The following is a 20,302-nucleotide window of genomic DNA, read 5'->3' on the forward strand; positions in this document are numbered from 1 at the left end:
TAATCCATTATTTCTAAATACTATAAACAGGCTATTGAATCTAGACAAAACCTACTTGGAAACGAGTGTACTTATTGTACATCCAACTGGAGTTATGTTGGTGTCTTGGGATGAGAAAGTAAATATCAACATAAAGAGGAGCCACCTGGTTGAGTGGATAAATATTAATTTAGAACAACTGATTAAATGAATGAAGTAAATAAAAATCTGGCATTTGGTCAGAAATGTATCCAGGCTTTTATCCCACCTTAATGTTTATTTGATTTCTTTGTTGGCTGTGTTGTTGGTTGGTGATATGGAAACATTCCATAAATCCTTCAGGACAACGGCCTACGTATACCATCATCTAATAAATATATTATTTTAAACAGTATTGAGTGTTGCTTGCTATTTTGTGCGGTGTACTGTACCTACAGTGATATCATGCAATGAATAGAAGGGGTTTCTTATATATGCTTCCTGTATAAATAGTTGGGAGTCTCCATTTATCTGTGATGGATACTGCCTTGAAGGATTTATGGAAAGAAAATTACCAGGTAAGAGCATTTCCAGTTTTTCTTTAAATGTATTTTGGACAGACCATTAAGATGTGCAAATATTTCACATTTTCTTATGGGAGACATTTTTTTGTCTCTCTTCTCTCTGTCTTCACCTGACCACACTACTTCCATTACCAAAATCCAGTAAACCGTTGAAGTTAGATCCCCTATAAACGTTGAAGTTAGATCCCCTATAAGTAAAATGTACACCATTAAATATAAACTACAGACGCTTTGCGTCTATTTAAGAAAAATGTAGTGCCAGAATCACATTCAATATTCCATATGCTACTCCATTAATTTCAGTTATTAGTATTCATTCATTGTGAAAAGGGAAGTTGGTACATTATGTGAACATATTCTCATTGTAGAACCATTTTACACTTAAACAGCTATTTAATAAAGGGATGAACAATAAATAGGTAATAAATTGGTTATAATGAGTTGCCATATTTGAATGTGTACAAAGGTTGAGAATTACCTCATGACAGTATATTGCTCCAATTTATATAGTTTTCATGAGATATTAAATACGATTAACTGCAAATACTTGCAATGGTTAGGATTGACTTTGACAGCTAAAATTGAGTTATTTCAAGATACTATTATCCACTTCCAAATAGTAAATAATCATTATTAGTATGTTTTCAGCAACTCATAAAACACCCACTACAGTATATTGTTATCCTGAACTCTAAATTTAGCAGCCATAGTTTTTCAGGATGCTTGTGGAACAAGTGCCAGGATGGGAGCTGTCCTACTGCTAGCTTATGGCAGCACCACGGGCAACTCTGTAACAGGAGGTTTTTGGGTGTGTTCGGTGTGACAGACAAGGTCGCCCTCTGATTCACATCCTACTGAGTTTCAATGTGTTTAGCAAGTCATTAGGCTGAGTGAGCAACGTGCCAGGGAGGACAGTTTGGTCTTGGGGTGGCCACAGAAGAGTCCCCAACACTCAACCCAGCTCCCCTGCGGAGGGGAGGTCGGTGTTAGACACTGGGGTGGGTGAGAGTTGGAAGGACAATGGGAGGGGGTAGAAGGAGGGGAGTAACGAGCGACCTAGCGACTCCGACGAAGAGAGGAAGGAGGGAGGGGTGTAATAATGGAGGTGGGCGGTTCGGTGCTTGGTGCTGAAGGATACACTGAAGAAGAAGAAGAAGATCCCTGAGCTCGGATCGCGCTTCTACACCCGCCCTCCCCCCCCCCTCCCTATCTGCGCTCGATTGTGGATCCTGTGGAGCGCCGGGGAACCGCCGCTGCTCTAGCACTGAGTGTGTGTACACGGACACATAGAGCCAGCAGCAGCAGCAGCCGCCGCTCGGTGTGCCCGTGTGAGTGTGCCCGAGTGAGTGTGCGAGGCGGCTGCGCAGCTCCTGTGCGCACTCTACCACACTGGCATTCAGAGGAGGAGGCCAGGCACACAACTGAAAGAAAGTACTCTGCCCAGCCCGGCAGCGGCTCCCAGACCCCCGGCCCCCGCCAGCATGGCTTCGGAGGAACTCTATGAGGTACTGTAACCCGGGGAGACCGGCCGGGAGGACACCCCGCCGGGGGCGATTGGGTGGAGGGTGGGGAGACACTGACCCCTCCAGCCAGCTCTTCTTCCCCTTTCCTCCTCACTGTCCCCCCCTCTTGTGTCTCCATATCCCGGCCGGCAGTTGTGTGTGCGGGTGAGAGCTCCCCAGTGCGGAGTTACTCCCGTCCCTGCTTCCTCCCACCGGCAGCTGCACCTTCATCTTCCTCCTCCTCTTCCTCATAGTAGTACTAGGCTGTAATAGCCCGTGTGCGGCTCATCAGCAGGCAGTTTGCTGGACAGAAATCCTGCGAGCAGCTAAGTGGTGGCCCGGCCTTCCTCCTCCTCCTCCTCTTCTGCAGCCGTGATGAGGAAGATGAAGGGGAACACACAGACAGCCGTGACAGTGACTTTGCTATGCATACTGGGGTGTCTGTGGGGAAAGTGCTGTCAGAAGTGTCTGCTTTATCTCCCACAGTAGCTACTTGGTGATATTAGTACTTTTATAAACTCCTTCCCCAACGTAATGGGTGCAGGGACCGGCTACAGTCCCAGATTATGAGTAAAAGTCATCTTGGTGAATGTGCTGAGGCAGCAAGGCACGTAGCGTGTGGAGGGAGGGGAGACACGTGTGATGGGGCAGAGGGGCATGGAAAGTATTGGGAAAGTCCTTACCTGCTAATACTGTTACTGCTGACTTTTAGTGGGACATGGCCCATTTTGATTTTCTTCTTATCCCAACTCACTGACCCATGCTCAATCACCCACAGATAAATTCAGTAATTGGGGATATTTATCACATTGGCTCTGCTTTGGAAAAGTATCATTCAAACTTATTAATGTAACAGCTAAGTGTGCATATTTTGGTCAACTTAACCCACCACTTAATGGATGTCTTATCTGGCAAGCTTCATTGAGATGACTCTTTTGTTCAAAGTACCTTCTTTTTGGCTGAGGTGGGGAGTTGGACAAGTCATGCCTGGCTGGTGGCCAATGGTGAAGACTGGTTAATGCAATATATTATGATTATTTTTTATTTTGTTTCTGTTTATACTACTGATGAATAGTATAGTTCATTGAGCTTATTTTTGCCTAATGTCAGTGGATAGTACATTACATAATGGGATAGTAGCTCATCTGATATTTACAATTACTCTAAATCTACTGTTTATATTTATCCAAGTTTTAAACTTGCTGTTTCGGTTTTGCCTCTTCAAGGTTTATGTTTTACAGTGCTCTGACCAATATGTTAGTAGTAACTGCTAAATATGACAATTTACACATTGTATGATTCTTTGTGACATATTCTTTATTTTTGCTATAGTTTTGCTTTCCCTTCAAACACAAAAACAACATTATGTAATTTCTATGATTTTGTATAGACCATAAAAATGAGTTGCCTATGAGTAAAGTTTACTTCAGAGCTTACACAGACTACAGTGAATAATGGTAGTGGTCGAAACAGTGTATAGTTTCTCAATAGGTCATTGGGCCACCTAGTGTGGGTAGTGTGTACCATACATTGGGGTCAGTTCAATTCGGCAACTTATGAATAGTGCCGGGAATTAGCTCCCGCCGCTATTCAATTCAGCTCCAGTTAAGTCGGCAATGGCCCGTTCTCGCCGACTAAACAGGTTGAATTGTCGGGAGAACGGGCATTCTCCGACTTAACTCCCCGGCGCGAGGCAGCACTTTTGTCGGGTTTCTTCTCTCATCCCCCGGGGATGAGAGAAGAATTCCCGACAATTGCGGGTAACTAGCAGCTGAATTGAATAGCGTCGGGAGCTAATTCCCGGCGTTATTCATAAGTTGCCGAATTGAATCGACCCCATTGAGTCTACTGAGGTCTAGTATTGTGTAGGAGGGACGCAGTACCTTTCTTCAACGATTAAGTCACTGAGCCAATGTGTGGTTGATGATGGTGGAAAATACCTTAGGTATCAATCCAGAATAACCCATAAATTCTGTTTTTGCTGCATAGTTGGTCACCATATCTGACACATGGCTAAAATCAGTGCTTTGCTCATCAAGCCATTGGACAGCAACACACGCTTTGCAGATAGGGTGTTGTGAACCTTGAAGATTCCTCTCCTGTCAGAAATGAAATGCTGTAACATTGGGCGAAGATTAATAACCCATGACATTAACCAGAAATTGGCCATCTAAGAGAATGACTGCACTCAAACCATGTCAGGGAATTAAGAAATTGCCAGAGTCCTTCACCCTTGGAAACAAGCTCTTGTGGCTTTTTTTTTTTAAGATTAGTGCCGCATGTGCATCCATCTCTTTGTCTAAAACATGTTGAAAGATGATTTAGCTGACCGAATTACCTCCCACCACTGTTCGGTAATCCATTACCTGTGCTGCTTACGCCTACCTCACAAAATTACTTCTTGCTGTGACAACTACATTGCAACCTGACTATGATGTCCTGCTATGTAAATATTTGTCAGGCCATATTTGACGGAACTGGCTGCTTGCACCACCTGAAATTTGCTGTCTGTTCATATGAAGTTGGTAGCCTGTTTTGCTTTGAACTTAAGGTGTGTACACACGGTAAGATATTTTCTACCGATTCTGACTATATAGTCAGAATCGGAAGAAAAGATAGTGCAGATCGCAAGGTGACAGTCACCTTGCGATCCCGATCCGATGCCGATGCGCGGCCCCGCGCGGTCGGCATCGGCAGAAAAAATAGGCTGTGCAGGCAAGTCAATCCTGGCTATCTCTATAGAAGAGATAGTCAGGATTGACATCGCACATAGCCAGCATCGCAAGCACACTCATTATGTGCTTGCGATACTGGCTAAGTGCCGACCCGGCCCCCTGTCGCACGGTGAGAATCGGATAAGTCCGAATCTCACCGTGTGTATGCACCCTTAGAATTTAATCTTGAGACACTGTTGCTCTTTACTTGTTGCTCTTTACTAAAATGTTTCTCCCTAGAAGTTCTATGCTAACTATTAAACACAACATTGTTTATAAAACCTTAGGTTTCCATATTCTTCTCAACAATAACTCCTCTATAACTGAGATCTCTCCTTGCATCTAGTCTAGCCATAATTATAGGCAACCAGGGCAGTTTAGCACTTTTATGTTTAATGCGGAGCATGCCTGTATATTGAGGGGAAGGGGGGTAGTGAGGCTGTACTTACCTTCTTACCCATTGCTTTAACCATAAATTATTACTACAGGTTGAGTCTCCCTTATCCAAAATGCTTGGGACCAGAGGTATTTTGGATATGGGATTTTTCCGTATTTTGGAATAATTGCATACCATAATGAGATATCATGGTGATGGGACCTAAATCTAAGCACAGAATGCATTTATGTTACATATACACCTTATACACACAGCCTGAAGGTCATTTTAGCCAATATTTTTTATAACTTTGTGCATTAAACAAAGTGTGTCTACATTCACACAATTAATTTATGTTTCATATACACCTTATACACACAGCCTGAAGGTCATTTAATACAATATTTTTAATAACTTTGTGTATTAAACAAAGTTTGTGTACATTGAGCCATCAAAAAACAAAGGTTTCACTATCTCACTCTCACTCAAAAAAGTCCGTATTTCGGAATATTCCGTATTTCGGAATATTTGGATATGGGATACTCAACCTGTATAACATTTTAAGAATAAGCCTGCAAATTGGCATTTAAATATTGCTACTATTTATAGAATGATTGCATATCATTTAGTGGTGTACTTTGTGGTGCACCTTGGACACAAAACAGAAGGTAAAGCTCACCCTTCCTGCATAAGTTTATAATCTAAGATGTAAGGGTACCTTTGAGACACAAGGTAGCAGAATAACATTTTATTTTCTGGTGGCCTTAAGCTGCCCATGCAACAATAGCTTTCTTGTCCGATCTGGCTGGTTGCAACAACAATCTGGTAATGGATGGGAGCAAATAACAATTGACCATTTGCTCCGAAATGCCGGAAAACTGACAAAAAACGGCCGTTCAGACATATTGGTTAAATCAAATGGATTTAACTAATTTGTCTGACCATTTTTGTCTATTTTTCAGTGTTTGGGAGCAAATTGTTAATTGTCATTTGCTCTCATCTATTGCCATATTTTCATTCCAACCAGCCAGATCTGACAATAAATCTCTAGGTGTATGGGCAACTTAAGAGTGTATTGCAATAAGTCACAGGTTCTCAAACTCGGTCCTCAGGACCCCACACAGTGCATGTTTTACAGGTCTCCTCACAGAATCACAAGTGAAATAATTTGCTCCACCTGTGGACCTTTTAAAATGTGTCAGTGAATAATGAATACACCTGTGCACGTGCTGGGTTACCTGCAAAACATGCACTGTGTGGGGTCCTGAGGACTGAGTTTGAGAACCACTGCAATAAGTGATTCATTTACTGTAGAAATCTTACAACAGTAAGCTGTTGGCACCATTCAATTTCTCTCACCATTATTTATAACTGAACAACTGCTGCTTTTAATGGAGGCACTGTAGTCATTAAAATAGCGGACATCACCAGAAAGAGGAACAAAGTTGTCGGCAACATTAAAAGTAGAACTCACTGGGACTGAGATGTATTCAATAGTTCTAATAAACTACCCTGGTTTTGGTATGACGATACTCCTTGACATCACCACAATTTCCCACTGCCTTTTTAAAAAATATATTTTATATTTGTGAGACGTAGAGAAACTCATCTCTAACTGCCATTTGCATGCCAACTATGCCAAAAATGCAAATGGCATGGCACAGTGGTTCTAAAATCCTAATATATATATTTTTTTTTAAATATGGTCTTCTTAAGCTCTAAATACTTTTGATATATTTAAATTTTTCTGTTGTACCACCTATGGTACCCTCTCTAGTTTTAATTTAGAAAGTGTTCATATACATTTAAGATCATCTTGGTACTACTACTTCTTCCTACACTACTACTATAAGTACTCTGCTTGGTTTTCCTAAAGTTTAAATTACACTATCATTTTACAATCTTAATATCATATGAAACTATAGAACTCAAACTTTCTTTTCCTGTTGTCCTTGCAATGCCAGATGTTGTGACTTGTTATATGCATGCCATGAAGTCCAAAAACGGTGAAGCTGTTGGCACCATACATTTCTTTCACCATTATTCATAACTAAACCTCGGCTGCTTTTAATGGAGGCACTGTTGTCATTATCCCTCTGGAGAAATTGTGCGCTGGCCTTTGTGTTTCTTTAGTACCATGCTCTGCTGGAAAAATAGCGGAGATCACCAAAAAGAGGAACACATTTTTCTGTTGTACCACCTATGGTACCCTCTCTGTTTTTTTAACATTAATTTAGAAAGTGTTCATATTCATGGTACTACTTCTTATTCCTACACTACTAAGTACTCTGCTTGCTTTTCCTGAAGTTTTAAATTGCACTGTCCTTATCTTAATATCATTTGAAACTATATAACCCCAAGTTTCTTTACTTGTTGTTGACATTGCAACGCTTGATTTTCTGACTTATGTGTACCATGAGGTCCAGCTTATTTAAACTTCTGCCTAGCATGTATACCTCCCTGACCTTTGCTAAATTAGCTTTTAGTCATTGCCATAAGGATATGCTACTAGTTATTTTCATATGCTGTGGCATTAGTTTTCCAGATGTTGTTAACTCTTTCTGGAAGTCACTCTTATCTTTTTGGGTGTGACATCATGTGCAGCAAATATTACGCTCTTGGTCCGTGTCTTTTCTGTGGAAAGTTGCAATTAGCATTTAGACATTGCTAGGTTATTGTGTCGCTCATCTTTACACTGTAGTCTATACTTGTCAGCTGTGTGTGTACCGAATCTCTGGAGTTGTTACGGTGAACTGTTCTCCACTTAACGTTAACTCTCGTTCTGTTATTGACTTAGACAATGTTACATCCCTCTGCTACAGTGAACTGGTCTTTGCTTACTCTGCACTGATTTTCTGGCTCTTTTTCTGCCTGATCCCTTTGTTACCATGAACTGGTCCTCGTTTTTTGCACCGCTCATCCTTGCATCTGTGCTCAGCTCCTCTGGGTCTATCGCTATGCTTAACCATTGCACAGGACTCTTATCAGTCTAATGGATCTTTCAGAGTTTAAAACTTGAAACAGGTCCAGCTTGGTTGTTAACCGGTCACAGAATAACCTAAACAAGACTGATCCAACTGGGGCCCTGCTTCATGAGAATTTGCGTTTGTCCAAGTAATACTGGCTCTCCACGCTAACATCAATGTAGATCTCCCTGAAAGATTTGCGAGCCTCTGCAGTTGGTGTACCTTCTCCCTAAGGTACATCCTGGCTTGTGTGATCTAATATGGACCAAGCTATTCAAGCTACCTGAGAAGTTGAGATTGGAATCTGTCTCTGTACCTTCAGTTTGTGGTTCAGAGCCATCTAATTTTTCAGATGCAAGCCAGCCTCTGCTTTGACAGATTGTGAATGGATGGGTAACTTAATTAAAACTGTTATTTCAACAGATACCGTATGCCCAATCATTCAAAGCCACTCCTTGCTTTGCTTCAAATAATTGATTGCATTAAAAAAGAAATACATACATACATACATACATACATACATACATACATACATTTTTATCTTTGGAAGTTCTAAGGAGATATCAAGACATAATTTGTTTGAATATTTTACATACAACTCTCAGTGGTTCTCTGGATCCCTTAGCTTGTGATGCATAACCCCACAATTATCTAATCAATGAAATAACTTTCATTTCTGCAGCGGGGTACACTGGTATTCCACAGGGAATAACATCGGGGTGTAGAGTTGGATCTTGATCCGAGGCACCAACAGACTAAAGCTTTGACTGTTCCCAGGATGCACTGCACCGACTCCTCTATAGCCCCGCTTCCAGGCACTGGAGCTCAGTTTGTAAGTTGGTGCCTGCAGTGCTTTGTATGTCATGCTGACATTCTGTGCTGCGGCTCCATCACCTCCCCCAGCGGCGCTGCATACTCCCGCTCCCTGGTTGCCGGTTACTTGCAGCGGAGGCGCTCCGGTCATCAGATACACATCACCGCTGCTGCTCTCCTGGATCGCGTGGCCGCACTTCAGGGAGGAGATAAGAGGGTCCCCCAGGTGGGACCCGCTGAAATCTCAATCCGGTCGCTGTCCCAGGAGACAGACCGTGCTGCAGGGACCCCATTATATCCACCAGGGCATGGAGCACAGGTCGGATTTACTAAAATCCGTTTAACATAGGCTTCATAGTACCCAGTGGTGAAGTAGCCCCTCCCCCAGCTCCAGGCGCCATCTACAGCAGGTGTTTCCGTCCTGGAGCTGCATCTCTCTCTCTCCCTCACTCCCTGTCAGCGTTTGGGCGCCACTTCACAGAGCTGCGCTGATCCTGGGACTGCTGGGCACTGTTTCCTCTGTAAAGCCGCCTGCCTCATCAGCGCTGTGCTTTTACAGGACACTTAAGTATTCTACATGTCGTTTAGACAGTCTTCGTTAAGAACAAGTGCACTTCTATATGAATATTTAGTACAAGTATTTTGTGATATAACAATGCACAGTATCCACTGGATGTATATCTGTATACATACATATCTTTATGTAATACTGCTAGTCCAGTGCAGTTTTATTTTTTATATGTAATAATTTCTTCATTGTAGAAAAATATATTAACACACAAAAAAACCCCAGCGCTTAAATAATCCAACAGTGCCAAAGAACCACCAAAAACTGCTTGAATTTATACCTAAATATTGCCGCTCCCACAGGTAGTACTGTTCTACCAAATAACAAAAGACATATAGAATAATGATAATCTAGTTATCAAGGAAGCGCAACAATTAACCTTTAAAAATAACATTTATGTACATATAAGTAAAACACTATATAAAAGTAAATTACTGTACTTGTGCAAAATTGCAATTAAAAAGTCTGTATACAGATAATGCCTATGCCTTCAACTCCAATCATTAAAAAGTTCAGAATTGCTCCACATATTTATAATAAAGTCTCCTTGGATCTGATGTGCGCTTTTAATTGATACCACAATGTCTATGCTTGGCGTCGGTCAAGACTGCTTTTCTCCCAAGTACTAATCCTTCGGTTCCAAAGGCTAAGAGTACTACTTTTCGTTCCTTTCGACCTCCAGGTAAAGCAAAGGGTCAGGCGTACCCGAAACAGGCTCGCACTTCCAAATCCTCTAAGCCCAAACCTAAACGTTCTTGGGCTGCCCGTCAGCCTGCTTCCAAACCGGACAAGCCTGCTGCATGACTGGGCAGGCCGCCCCCTGAGGGGGACCCCAGGGTGGGAGGCCGACTTCTGCAGTTCGTCCAGTTATGGTTAAAGACCATTTCGACGCCTGGGTGCAGGAAGTGGTCTCTCATGGGTACGCAATCTCTTTAAAGAGACGCCCCCCTTGCCAGCTTTGCTCAACGGTTATCCCTACAGATCCGTTAAAAGCACAAACTCTACATTTGGTTGTCCAATCCCTCCTGGATACAGAAGTGATAGTGCTGGTGCCTCTGTCTCAGAGAGGCAGGGGATACTATTCAATGCTGTTTCTAGTTCAGAAAACGAATGCATCCTTCCGGCCTATACTCAACCGCAAATCTTTGAACAAATTTGTGAGGGTGTCTAAATTCCGTATGGAAACTCTGCGCTCTATTCTACTGGCTATGGAACCCAAGGACTATATGGTATCCCTGGACATACAGGATGCTTACCTACACATACCTATTGCCATGTCACATCAGCAATATCTTCGGTTTGCTATTGGCAACCTTCATTATCAGTTCCAAGCCTTGCCTTTCGGACTGACGGCTCCTCTGATCTTTACCAAAGTCATGACGGCCCTTCTCTGCCGTCAGGGTATCGGGAACCTGCCAGATCTGGACGACTTGTTGATCCTGGCGAACTCCCCAGAGGTTCTCCTCCGTCATCTGGAACTGACGGTCCAATTCCTACTAGCCCACGGGTGTCTCATCAACTGGAAGAAATCCTCCCTGGTCCCTGCTCAGAGCATGGTGCACCTGCGGGCATTAGTGGAAACACACAACCAATGTTTTTTCTTGTCTCCAGAGAAGGTCAGAATCAGGACAGAATCAGATGCTTCCTCTCTCGCCAAAGAGTGTCGATACACTCTGCGATGCAAGTACTAGGTCTTATGGTGTCGGCTTTTGACATAGTAGAGTACGCTCTATTTCATTCCCACTCTCTGTAGAGGTTAATTCTTTCCAAGTGGGACAGCCTGCCTCACCGGATCAGGTCTCAAATGATCTCCTTGACTCCGGAGGTTTGTCTGTCACTGAGTTGGTAGCAACAGGACCAACAATTGAGGAGGGGTCGTTCCTTCTGGATCTCCAACTGGGTCCTCCTAACGACGGATGCCAGTCTGCGGGGTTGGGGCGTGGTGTTGGAGCAACACTCTCTCCAGGGTCGGTGGACCAGGGAGGAATCTCTCCTCCCAATAAACGTTCTGGAACTGCGGGCGCTGTTCAATGCTCTGGACCTGGCCCAGCATTTAATACAGAACAGACCTGTTCAAGTACAGTCGGACAATACTACCACGGTGGCATACATAAATCATCAAGGCGGCACCCGAAGCCGCATGGCAATGAGGGAAGTATCAAGAATTCTTCAGTGGGCAGAGCGCCATCTGCCAGCCATATCGGCAGTGTTCATTCGGGGGGTCCTAAACTGGGAAGCTGACTTCCTCAGTCGTCAGGACGTGCATGCCGGAGAGTGGAGCCTCCATCCAGAAGTGTTTTGACTCTTCGTGGAGAAGTGGGGCCTTCCAAATGTGGACCTGATGGCGTCTCGACACAATCACAAGGTTCCGGTCTTCGGATCAAGGACAAGGGATCCTTAAGCAGCATTTGTGGACGCGCTGGCAATTCCATGGAACTTTCGGCTGCCGTACGTGTTCCCTCTGGTGTCACTCCTGCCCAGAGTAATAAAGAAGTTCAAGCAAGAAGGAGGAATCTTACTACTGATCGCTCCCGCGTGGCCCAGACGGCATTGGTTCTCAGACCTTCAGGGTCTCTCGATAGAGCGTCCACTTGAACTTCCACAGAGCCCAGATCTCCTCGTTCAGGGCCCCTGCGTATATCAGGATTTAGCCCGGCTGGCTTTGACGACGTAGCTCTTGAAGCTTCTGTCTTGAGGGCCAAAGGATTTTCTGAGGCGGTCATTCAGGCCTCCATCAAGGTTCATATTTCGGCCTTGTCGGTATGTTTCCAGAGAAAAATTGCGACTTTACCTGATGTTCATACGTTCATTCAGGGTGTGTTGCGGATTCACCCTCCTTATGTCCCGCCTGTGGCTCCCTAGAGACTTGTCGGTGGTTCTGGAGGCGTTACAAGGGTCTCCCTACAAGCCCCTTGAGTCTTTAGACCTTAAGTGTGTTTCTCTTAAGGTATTGTTTCTGCTCGCTATTGCCTCTGCTAGACGAGTGTCGGATTTGGGTGCCTTGTCCTGTAGGTCATCATATCTGATTTTTCACCATGACCGTGCGGTTCCTAGAACACGTCCCGGGTATTTACCTAAGGTGGTGTCTTCTTTCCACCTTAATCAGGAGATCGTGGTTCCGGCCTTTGCCTCTCTTGACTTGTCTTCCAAAGAGTGGTCTTTGGATGTGGTATGGGCTCTCCGTATCTACGTGAAGAGGACAGCTCCTATCAGGAAGCCTGATTCTCTTTGTACTATTTGGTTTTCACAAACGTAGCTGGCCTGCTCACAAGCAGACACTGGCCAGATGGATTAGAATGGTGATTGCACATGCTTATGTACAGGCTGGTCGTCCAGTTCCTGCTACCATAAAGGACCATTCTACTCGGTCTGTTGGACCCTCTTGGGTGGCCCGCTGTGGTGCGACCCTTGAGCAATTGTGCAAGGCGGCTACATGGTTCTCAGTGAACACGTTCATAAAGTTTTATGCCTTTGATACATCCGCCTCCCAGGATGCTTCCATTGGACGCTGGGTTCTTGTGCCCGCTAGAGTGCGTCCCCTCCCATAAGGAACTGCTTTAGGACATCCCCAATGTCATTCCCTATGGAGCCCAGTGTACCCTGCCGCACTGAACGAGATTTATGGTAAGAACTTACCGTTGTTAAATCTTTCTGCGAGGTACACTGGGCTCCACAGGGCGCTCACCCTGACGCACTTAGCTTCTTTGGGTTGGTATGGCATTAGCATTAGGACGGCTGGAGTCAGGAAGACTGACTCGCTGTTTATTCTGTATGCATCCAACAAGCTTGGTGATCCTGCTTCAAAGCAAACCATTGCTCGCTGGATCTGTAACACGATTCAACAGGCTCATTCTGCGTCTGGATTGCCGCATCCAAAATCGGTAAAAGCCCATTCCACAAGGAAGGTGGGCTCTTCTTGGGCGGCTGCTTGAGGGGTCTCGGCATTACAGCTTTGCCGAGCTGCTACTTGGTCGGGTTCAAACACATTTGCAAAGTTCTACAAGTTTGATACCCTGGCTGAGGAGGACCTTGTGTTTGCCCATTCGGTGCTGCAGTCATCCGCACTCTCCCGCCCGTTTGGGAGCTTTGGTATAATCCCCATGGTCCTTACGGAGTCCCCAGCATCCACTAGGACGTTCGAGAAAATAAGAATTTACTCACCGGTAATTCTATTTCTCGTAGTCCGTAGTGGATGCTGGGCGCCCGTCCCTAGTGCGGATTTTCTGCAATACGTGTATATAGTTATTGCTTGATAAAGGGTTATGTTATGTTGGCATCCATTGGTTGATGCTCTGTTGTTTGTTCATACTGTTGACTGGGTAAGTTTATCACAAGTTATACGGTGTGATTGGTGTGGCTGGTATGAGTCTTACCCTGGATTCCAAAATCCTTTCCTTGTAATGTCGGCTCTTCCGGGCACAGTTTCCTTAACTGAGGTCTGGAGGAGGGGCATAGAGGGAGGAGCCAGTGCACACCAGATAGTATTAAATCTTTCTTTAGAGTGCCCAGTCTCCTGCGAAGCCCGCTATTCCCCATGGTCCTTACGGAGTCCCCAGCATCCACTACGGACTACGAGAAATAGAATTACCGGTGAGTAAATTCTTATTTTATCACTTTAGTGACCAAGTTAAAAAAAAAGGTGTACCAAATGTGTTTGACATCTTCTGCAAACAAGTGTTTGCTGCCTGGTGTCTTGCTTTCCACATGTATACTTCCTGGAGTCAATTTTTGTGAATCAATTGATTTCCATACCATTTATGTGGTACTCCAGAGTCTGCAGTGGTCATATTATTCCCTAATTGAAATTAAGGCTAGGTACACACTGGTGCGACGGGGTTTAGTTCCGACATAGGAATGAATTCCCGTCAGCCTGAATAGCCCCTACACACTGGGGAGACTTTAATGAAGGACGGAACAACCATGTTCCGTCCTTCATTAACCTAACACAGGACGCTAGCGACGGACGCTTGGTTTGATGTGCAGCACATCAAACCAAGTGTCTGTCGCATGCGGCCTCGGAAGTGCGCAGTTCTGGGTACACATTGAGCGATGTAAGCGATATGTCGCTCCAAAACAGCGTTTTGGAGCAACATTGCTCCAGTGTGTACCCAGCTTAAGGTGCATGAAGCAATCCATCTGTTTAGGATCATAGGTTCAGGGTCTTTGATAAAGTCATTGGCATTCTCCTTTCCCTTGGAATTTCAGATAGCTGCAGTGACCGGTTAAAAATATGGTTTATCGTGCTGCAAGCACTGTTCGTATTTCTTTAGATGCACGTAGATGTATGCCATTTGAATCCAATGACTTTTATCTACTGTTAATTTTGAGAGCTCAAGCAACACCTTTTCATGTTTGTTATTACAGTTCAGTAGGTTATTTCTTTCCTCTACAATTATTAGTTTTGCGTTATCATCTTTTCACTAACTTATCTAAAGAATATTTTGTCATCTTTTTATTGATAGTGATCTTTTGGTATACAGGTTGAGTATCCCTTATCCAAAATGCTTGGGACCAGAGGTATTTTGGATATCGTATTTTTCCGTATTTTGGAATAATTGCATACCATAATGAGATATCATGGTGATGGGACCTAAGTCTAAGCACAGAATGCATTTATGTATCATATACCCCTTATACACACAGCCTGAAGGTAATTTTAGCCAATATTTTTAATAACTTTGTGCATTAAACAAAGTGTGTGTACATTCACACAATTCATTTATGTTTTATATACACCTTATACACACAGCCTGAAGGTCATTTAATACAATATTTTTAATAACTTTGTGTATTAAACAAAGTTTGTGTACATTGAGCCACAGAAAACAAAGATTTCAATATCTCACTCTCACTCAAAAAAGTCCGTATTTCGGAATATTCCGTATTTCGGAATATTTGGATATGGGATACTCAACCTGTACTTGTGTTTTAGCAGCATGTTATAGAAAAGCAGCTAGTTAATAACAGAATGGTGTTTAGTTTGCTGCCCTGAGGAGAGATTAAGGAAGGTCTGTAAAATAAGCATTGTTATGAATTTATTCTATGGGGTCAATTCTATTCGGCAACTAAAGAATAGCGCCGGGAATTAGCTCCCGACGCTATTCAATTCAGCTAAAGTTAAGTCGGCGATGTCCCGTTCTCGCCGACTTAACAGGTAGTTTTGTCGGGAGAACGGGCATTCTCCGACTTAACTACCCGGCGCGAGGCTGATTCCCGACAGAAATTTTCCTTAAAAACCAGTCAGTACTTCTATTGTACACACTGCACAGTCATGATTATGAGCACATGAATACATTTCCGTGGGGATGATCTTCAGCCTACTTTAGTGTAATGAATAGTCTTTATTATCTGTGTCAGCATAGTTATCTGTGTTGTCAGAATATATATATTTCTCTAACGTCCTAGTGGATGCTGGGGACTCCGTAAGGACCATGGGGAATAGACGGGCTCCGCAGGAGACAGGGCACTCTAAGAAAGATTTAGGACTACTGGTGTGCACTGGCTCCTCCCTCTATGTCCCTCCTCCAGACCTCAGTTAAGGAAACTGTGCCCGGAAGAGCTTGGTGCACCTTAGTGAGCTCTCCTGAGCTTGCTAAATAGAAAGTATTTTGTTAGGATTTTTTTATTTTCAGAGAGATCTGCTGGCAACAGATTCTCTGCTACGTGGGACTGAGGGGAGAGAAGCAGCCCTACTAACTGCGGATAGGTCATGCTTCTTAGGCTACTGGACACCATTAGCTCCAGAGGGATCAAACACAGGAACGCACCCTTGGTCGTCCGATCCCAGAGCCGCGCCGCCGTCCCCCTCGCAAAGCCAGAAGCCGGCGTGAGAAGCAAGAAGACGTCAAAAGCGGCGGCAGAAGACTCCAGTCTTCATATGAGGTAGCGCACAGCACTGCAGCTGTGCGCCATTGCTCCCACATAAACCCACACACTCCGGTCACTGTAGGGTGCAGGGTGCAGGGGGGGGGCGCCCTGGGCAGCAATAAGGTACCTCTTGGCAAAAGCAGCATATATACAGTTGGGCACTGTATATATGCATGAGCCCCCGCCATTATTTTACACAAAATCGCGGGACAGAAGCCCGCCGCTGAGGGGGCGGGGCTTCTTCCTCAGCACTCACCAGCGCCATGTTTTTTCTCCACAGCACCGCTGAGAAGAAAGCTCCCCAGTCTCTTCCCTGCAGTTACACGGTAGAAGAGGGTAAAAAGAGAGGGGGGGCACATAATTAGGCGCAAAAATCAATATAAACAGCAGCTACTGGGTTAACATTAAGTTACTGTGTTATTCCTGGGTTAATAGCGCTGGGGTGTGTGCTGGCATACTCTCTCTCTGTCTCTCCAAAGGGCCTTATCGGGGAATTGTCTTCAGATGAGCATTCCCTGAGTGTGTGGTGTGTCGGTACGTGTGTGTCGACATGTCTGAGGTAAAAGGCTCCCCTAAGGAGGAGATGGAGCAAATGTGTGTGTGTGTTAGAGGGTGTCTCCGTCGACAACGCCGACACCTGTTTGGATATGTGTAATTAAGTGCTAAGGTGAATTTATTGCACAAAAGATTAGAGAACAGACAGGAAATCTACCCATGTCTGTCCCTAATAGGCCCTACACATTGGCCGATCCGCCGCCGAGCTGCCCAACGGCGGATACGGCTGACGGGCGGGGGGGCAGTGACGGGGGGAGTGAAGTTTCTTCACTTCCCCCGTCACGCGGCTACATTGAAGTGCAGGCAAATATGGACGAGATCGTCCATATTGGCCTGCATGCACAGCCGACGGGGGACCAGCGATGAACGAGCGCGGGGCCGCTCATCGTTCATCACTGGAGCCTCCACACTGAAAGATATGAACGAGTTCTTGTTCATTTATGAACGAGATCGTTTATATCTTTAACACAAATCGGCATGTGTGTAGGGCCCTTATGTCGCAGAGACCTTTAGAGTCTCTCGATGCTCACTATCCAAAATAATAGACACTGATATCGACACGGAGTTTGACTCCAGTGTCGACTATGTTAATGCAAAGTTACAGCCAAAATGGCAGAAAAGTATTCAATATATGATTATTGTAATAAAAGATGATTTGCATATCACTGATAACTCATCTGTCCCTGACACAAGGGTACACATGTTTAAGGGGAAGAAAGCTGAGGTAAATTTCCCTCCTCTCATGAAGAAAAAGAGCGGGAATCTCCAGACAAGAGACTGCAGTTTCCCACAAAGAATTCTCAGGCAGTATCCTTTCCCCACTAGGGCCAGGATATGATGGGAATCTTCCCCTAGGGTGTCACGTTTGCCCAAAAGGTAGCCCTGACGTAACAGCTATCCTCAGGGATCCTGCAGATAGCGTGCACATTCTGGTACACTACTCAGACCGGCGATTGTGTCGGCATGGGTTTATAGCGCTGTAGCAGCGTGGACAGGTACCTTATCAGCAGAGATTGAGACCCTAGTATGTGTATATATATATATATATATTAAAGATGCTGTCTTAAGAGATATGTATATATAAAACATGCCCAAAGAGACATGAGTATACTGGGTCCTAGAGTCAAAGCTATGTCGATTTTCTGCTTGACGTGTCCTGTAGAATATGCAATGGACAGATGATGCCGACTTAAGAGGCATATGGAAGGCTGAGGATTGTGTGGAGAAGGGTTCTCGGACCTGGTCTCCACAGCTATAGCTGGTAATTCTGATATTTTGCCTTATATTCCTGCACAGCCTAGGAAAGCACGACATTATCAAATGCAGCCGTTCGAATAAAGAAACAAGAAAGTCCGAGGTGCGTTCTTTCTTGCCAGAGGCGGGGGCAGAGGAAAGAAGCTGCACAACACAGCTAGTTCCCAGGAACAGAAGTCCTCCCCGGCCTCTACAAAAATCCACCGCATGTCGCTGGGGCTCCACAGGCGGAGCTAGGCCCGGTGGGGGCACGCCTTCGTAAGTTCAGCCACAAGTGGGTTTACTCCCTGTTAGATCCCTGGGCAATAGATAGTGTCTCAGGGATACCAGCTGGACTTTGAGAAGATGCCATCTCACCGACGGCCCTGCCGACTTCCCCCCCAAGAGAGGGAAACAGTGTTAACTGCAATTCACAATTGTATCTTCAACAGGTGGTGGTCAAGGTTCCCCTCCTTCAACAAGGAGGGGGTTATTATTCGACCATGTTGTAGTTCCGAAACCAGACTGTTCGGTCAGACCCATATTGAATTTAAAATCCCTGAACATATACCTGAAAAGGTTCAAGTTCAAGATGGAATCGCTAAGAGCGGTCATTGCAAGCCTGAAAGGGGGAGATTTTATGGTGACTCGGGACATAAAGGATGCATACCTTCATGTCCCCATTTATCCACCTCATCAGGCGTACCTCAGAATTGCGGTACGGGATTGTCATTACCAATTTCAGACGTTGCCGTTTGGTCTCTCCACGGCCTTGAGAATATTCACCAAGGTAATGGCGGAAATGATGGTGCTCCTGCGGAAGCAAGGTGTCACTATTATTACGTACTTGGACGATCTCCTCATAAAAGTGAGATCAAGAGAGCAGTTGCTGAACAGCGTATCACTTTCTCTGGAAGTGTTACGGCAACAAGGCTGGATTCTATATATTCCAAAGTCGCAGTTGGTTCCTACAGCTCATCTGCCTCTCCTAGGCATGATCCTAGACACAGACCAGAAAAGGGTTTATCTCCCGATAGAGAGAGCTCAGGAGCTCGTGACACTGGTCAGGAATCTATTAAAACCAAAACAGGTGTCAGTGCATCACTGCACTCGAGTCCTGGGAAGGAGGGTGGCATCATACGAGACCATTCCCTTCGGCAGGTTCCATGCGAGGACCTTCCAATGGGACTTACTGGACAAGTGGTCCGGATCACATCTTCAGATTAATCACCCTATCCCTCAGGGCCAGGGTGTCTCTCCTGTGGTGGCTGCAGAGTGGCTGCTCCTGTGGTGGCTGCCGAAGGTCGCAGATTCAGCATTCAAGACTGGGTCCTGGTGACCACGGATGGAAGCCTCCGAGGGTGGGGGGGCAGTCACACAGGGAAGATATTTCCAAGGGCTGTGGTCAAGGCAGGAGACTTGCCTTCACATCAATATCCTGGAACTAAGGGCCATATACAACGCCCTAAGTACAGCGGAGACCCTGCTTCGCGACCAACCAGTTCTGATTCAGTCAGACAATATCACTGCAGTGGCTCATGTAAACCGCCTAGGCGGCACAAGGAGCAGGGTGGCGATGGTAGAAGCCACCAGAATTCTTCGCTGGGCGGAGAATCACATAAGCGCACTGTCAGCAGTGTTCATTCCGGGAGTGGACAACTGGGAAGCAGACTTCCTCAGCATGCACGACCTCCACCCGGGAGAGTGGGGACTTCATCAAGAAGTCTTCATGCAGTCTGCAAGTCGGTGGGAACTGCCACAGGTGGACATGATGGCATCCCGCCTCAACAAAAAGCTGCAGAGATATTGCGCCAGGTCAAGAGACCCTCAGGCGATAGCTGTGGACGCACTGGTGACACCGTGGGTGTTCCCGTCGGTCTATGTATTTCCTTCTCTTCCTCTCATACCCAAAGTGCTGAGAATCATAAGGAAAAGAGGAGTGAGAACAATACTATTTGTTCCGGATTGGCCAAGAAGGACTTGGTATCCAGATCTGCAAGAAATGCTCACAGAGGACCCGTGGTCTCTGCCTCTAAGACAAGACTTGTGCAACAGGGGCCCTGTCTGTTCCTAGACTTACCGCGGCTGCGTTTGACGGCATGGCGGTTGAACGCCGGATCCTAGCAGAAAAAGGCATTCCGGATGAGGTCATTCCTACGCTGATAG

General features: G+C 45.1%; 1 protein-coding gene across 3 annotated transcripts in view; it reads left to right on the top strand.

Moving 5' to 3' along the window:
• The first annotated feature begins 1,606 nt into the window (after positions 1 to 1,606).
• The window catches only part of CDYL (chromodomain Y like), a 359,350-nt gene continuing 340,654 nt past the window's right edge, over positions 1,607 to 20,302 (top strand). For 2 of the 3 annotated variants that reach the window (XM_063923082.1, XM_063923080.1), the window contains exon 1: positions 1,607 to 2,047. Coding sequence is in view for 2 of the 3 variants with exons in the window: in XM_063923080.1 (XP_063779150.1) it covers positions 2,024 to 2,047 (24 nt within the window). In the remaining variant the exon portion in view is untranslated. The remainder of the gene's footprint in view (positions 2,048 to 20,302) is intronic. The other variant, XM_063923079.1, reaches the window with a different exon arrangement.

This window comes from Pseudophryne corroboree, chromosome 5, assembly GCF_028390025.1.
Source record: "Pseudophryne corroboree isolate aPseCor3 chromosome 5, aPseCor3.hap2, whole genome shotgun sequence".
NCBI classification, from domain to species: domain Eukaryota; kingdom Metazoa; phylum Chordata; class Amphibia; order Anura; family Myobatrachidae; genus Pseudophryne; species Pseudophryne corroboree.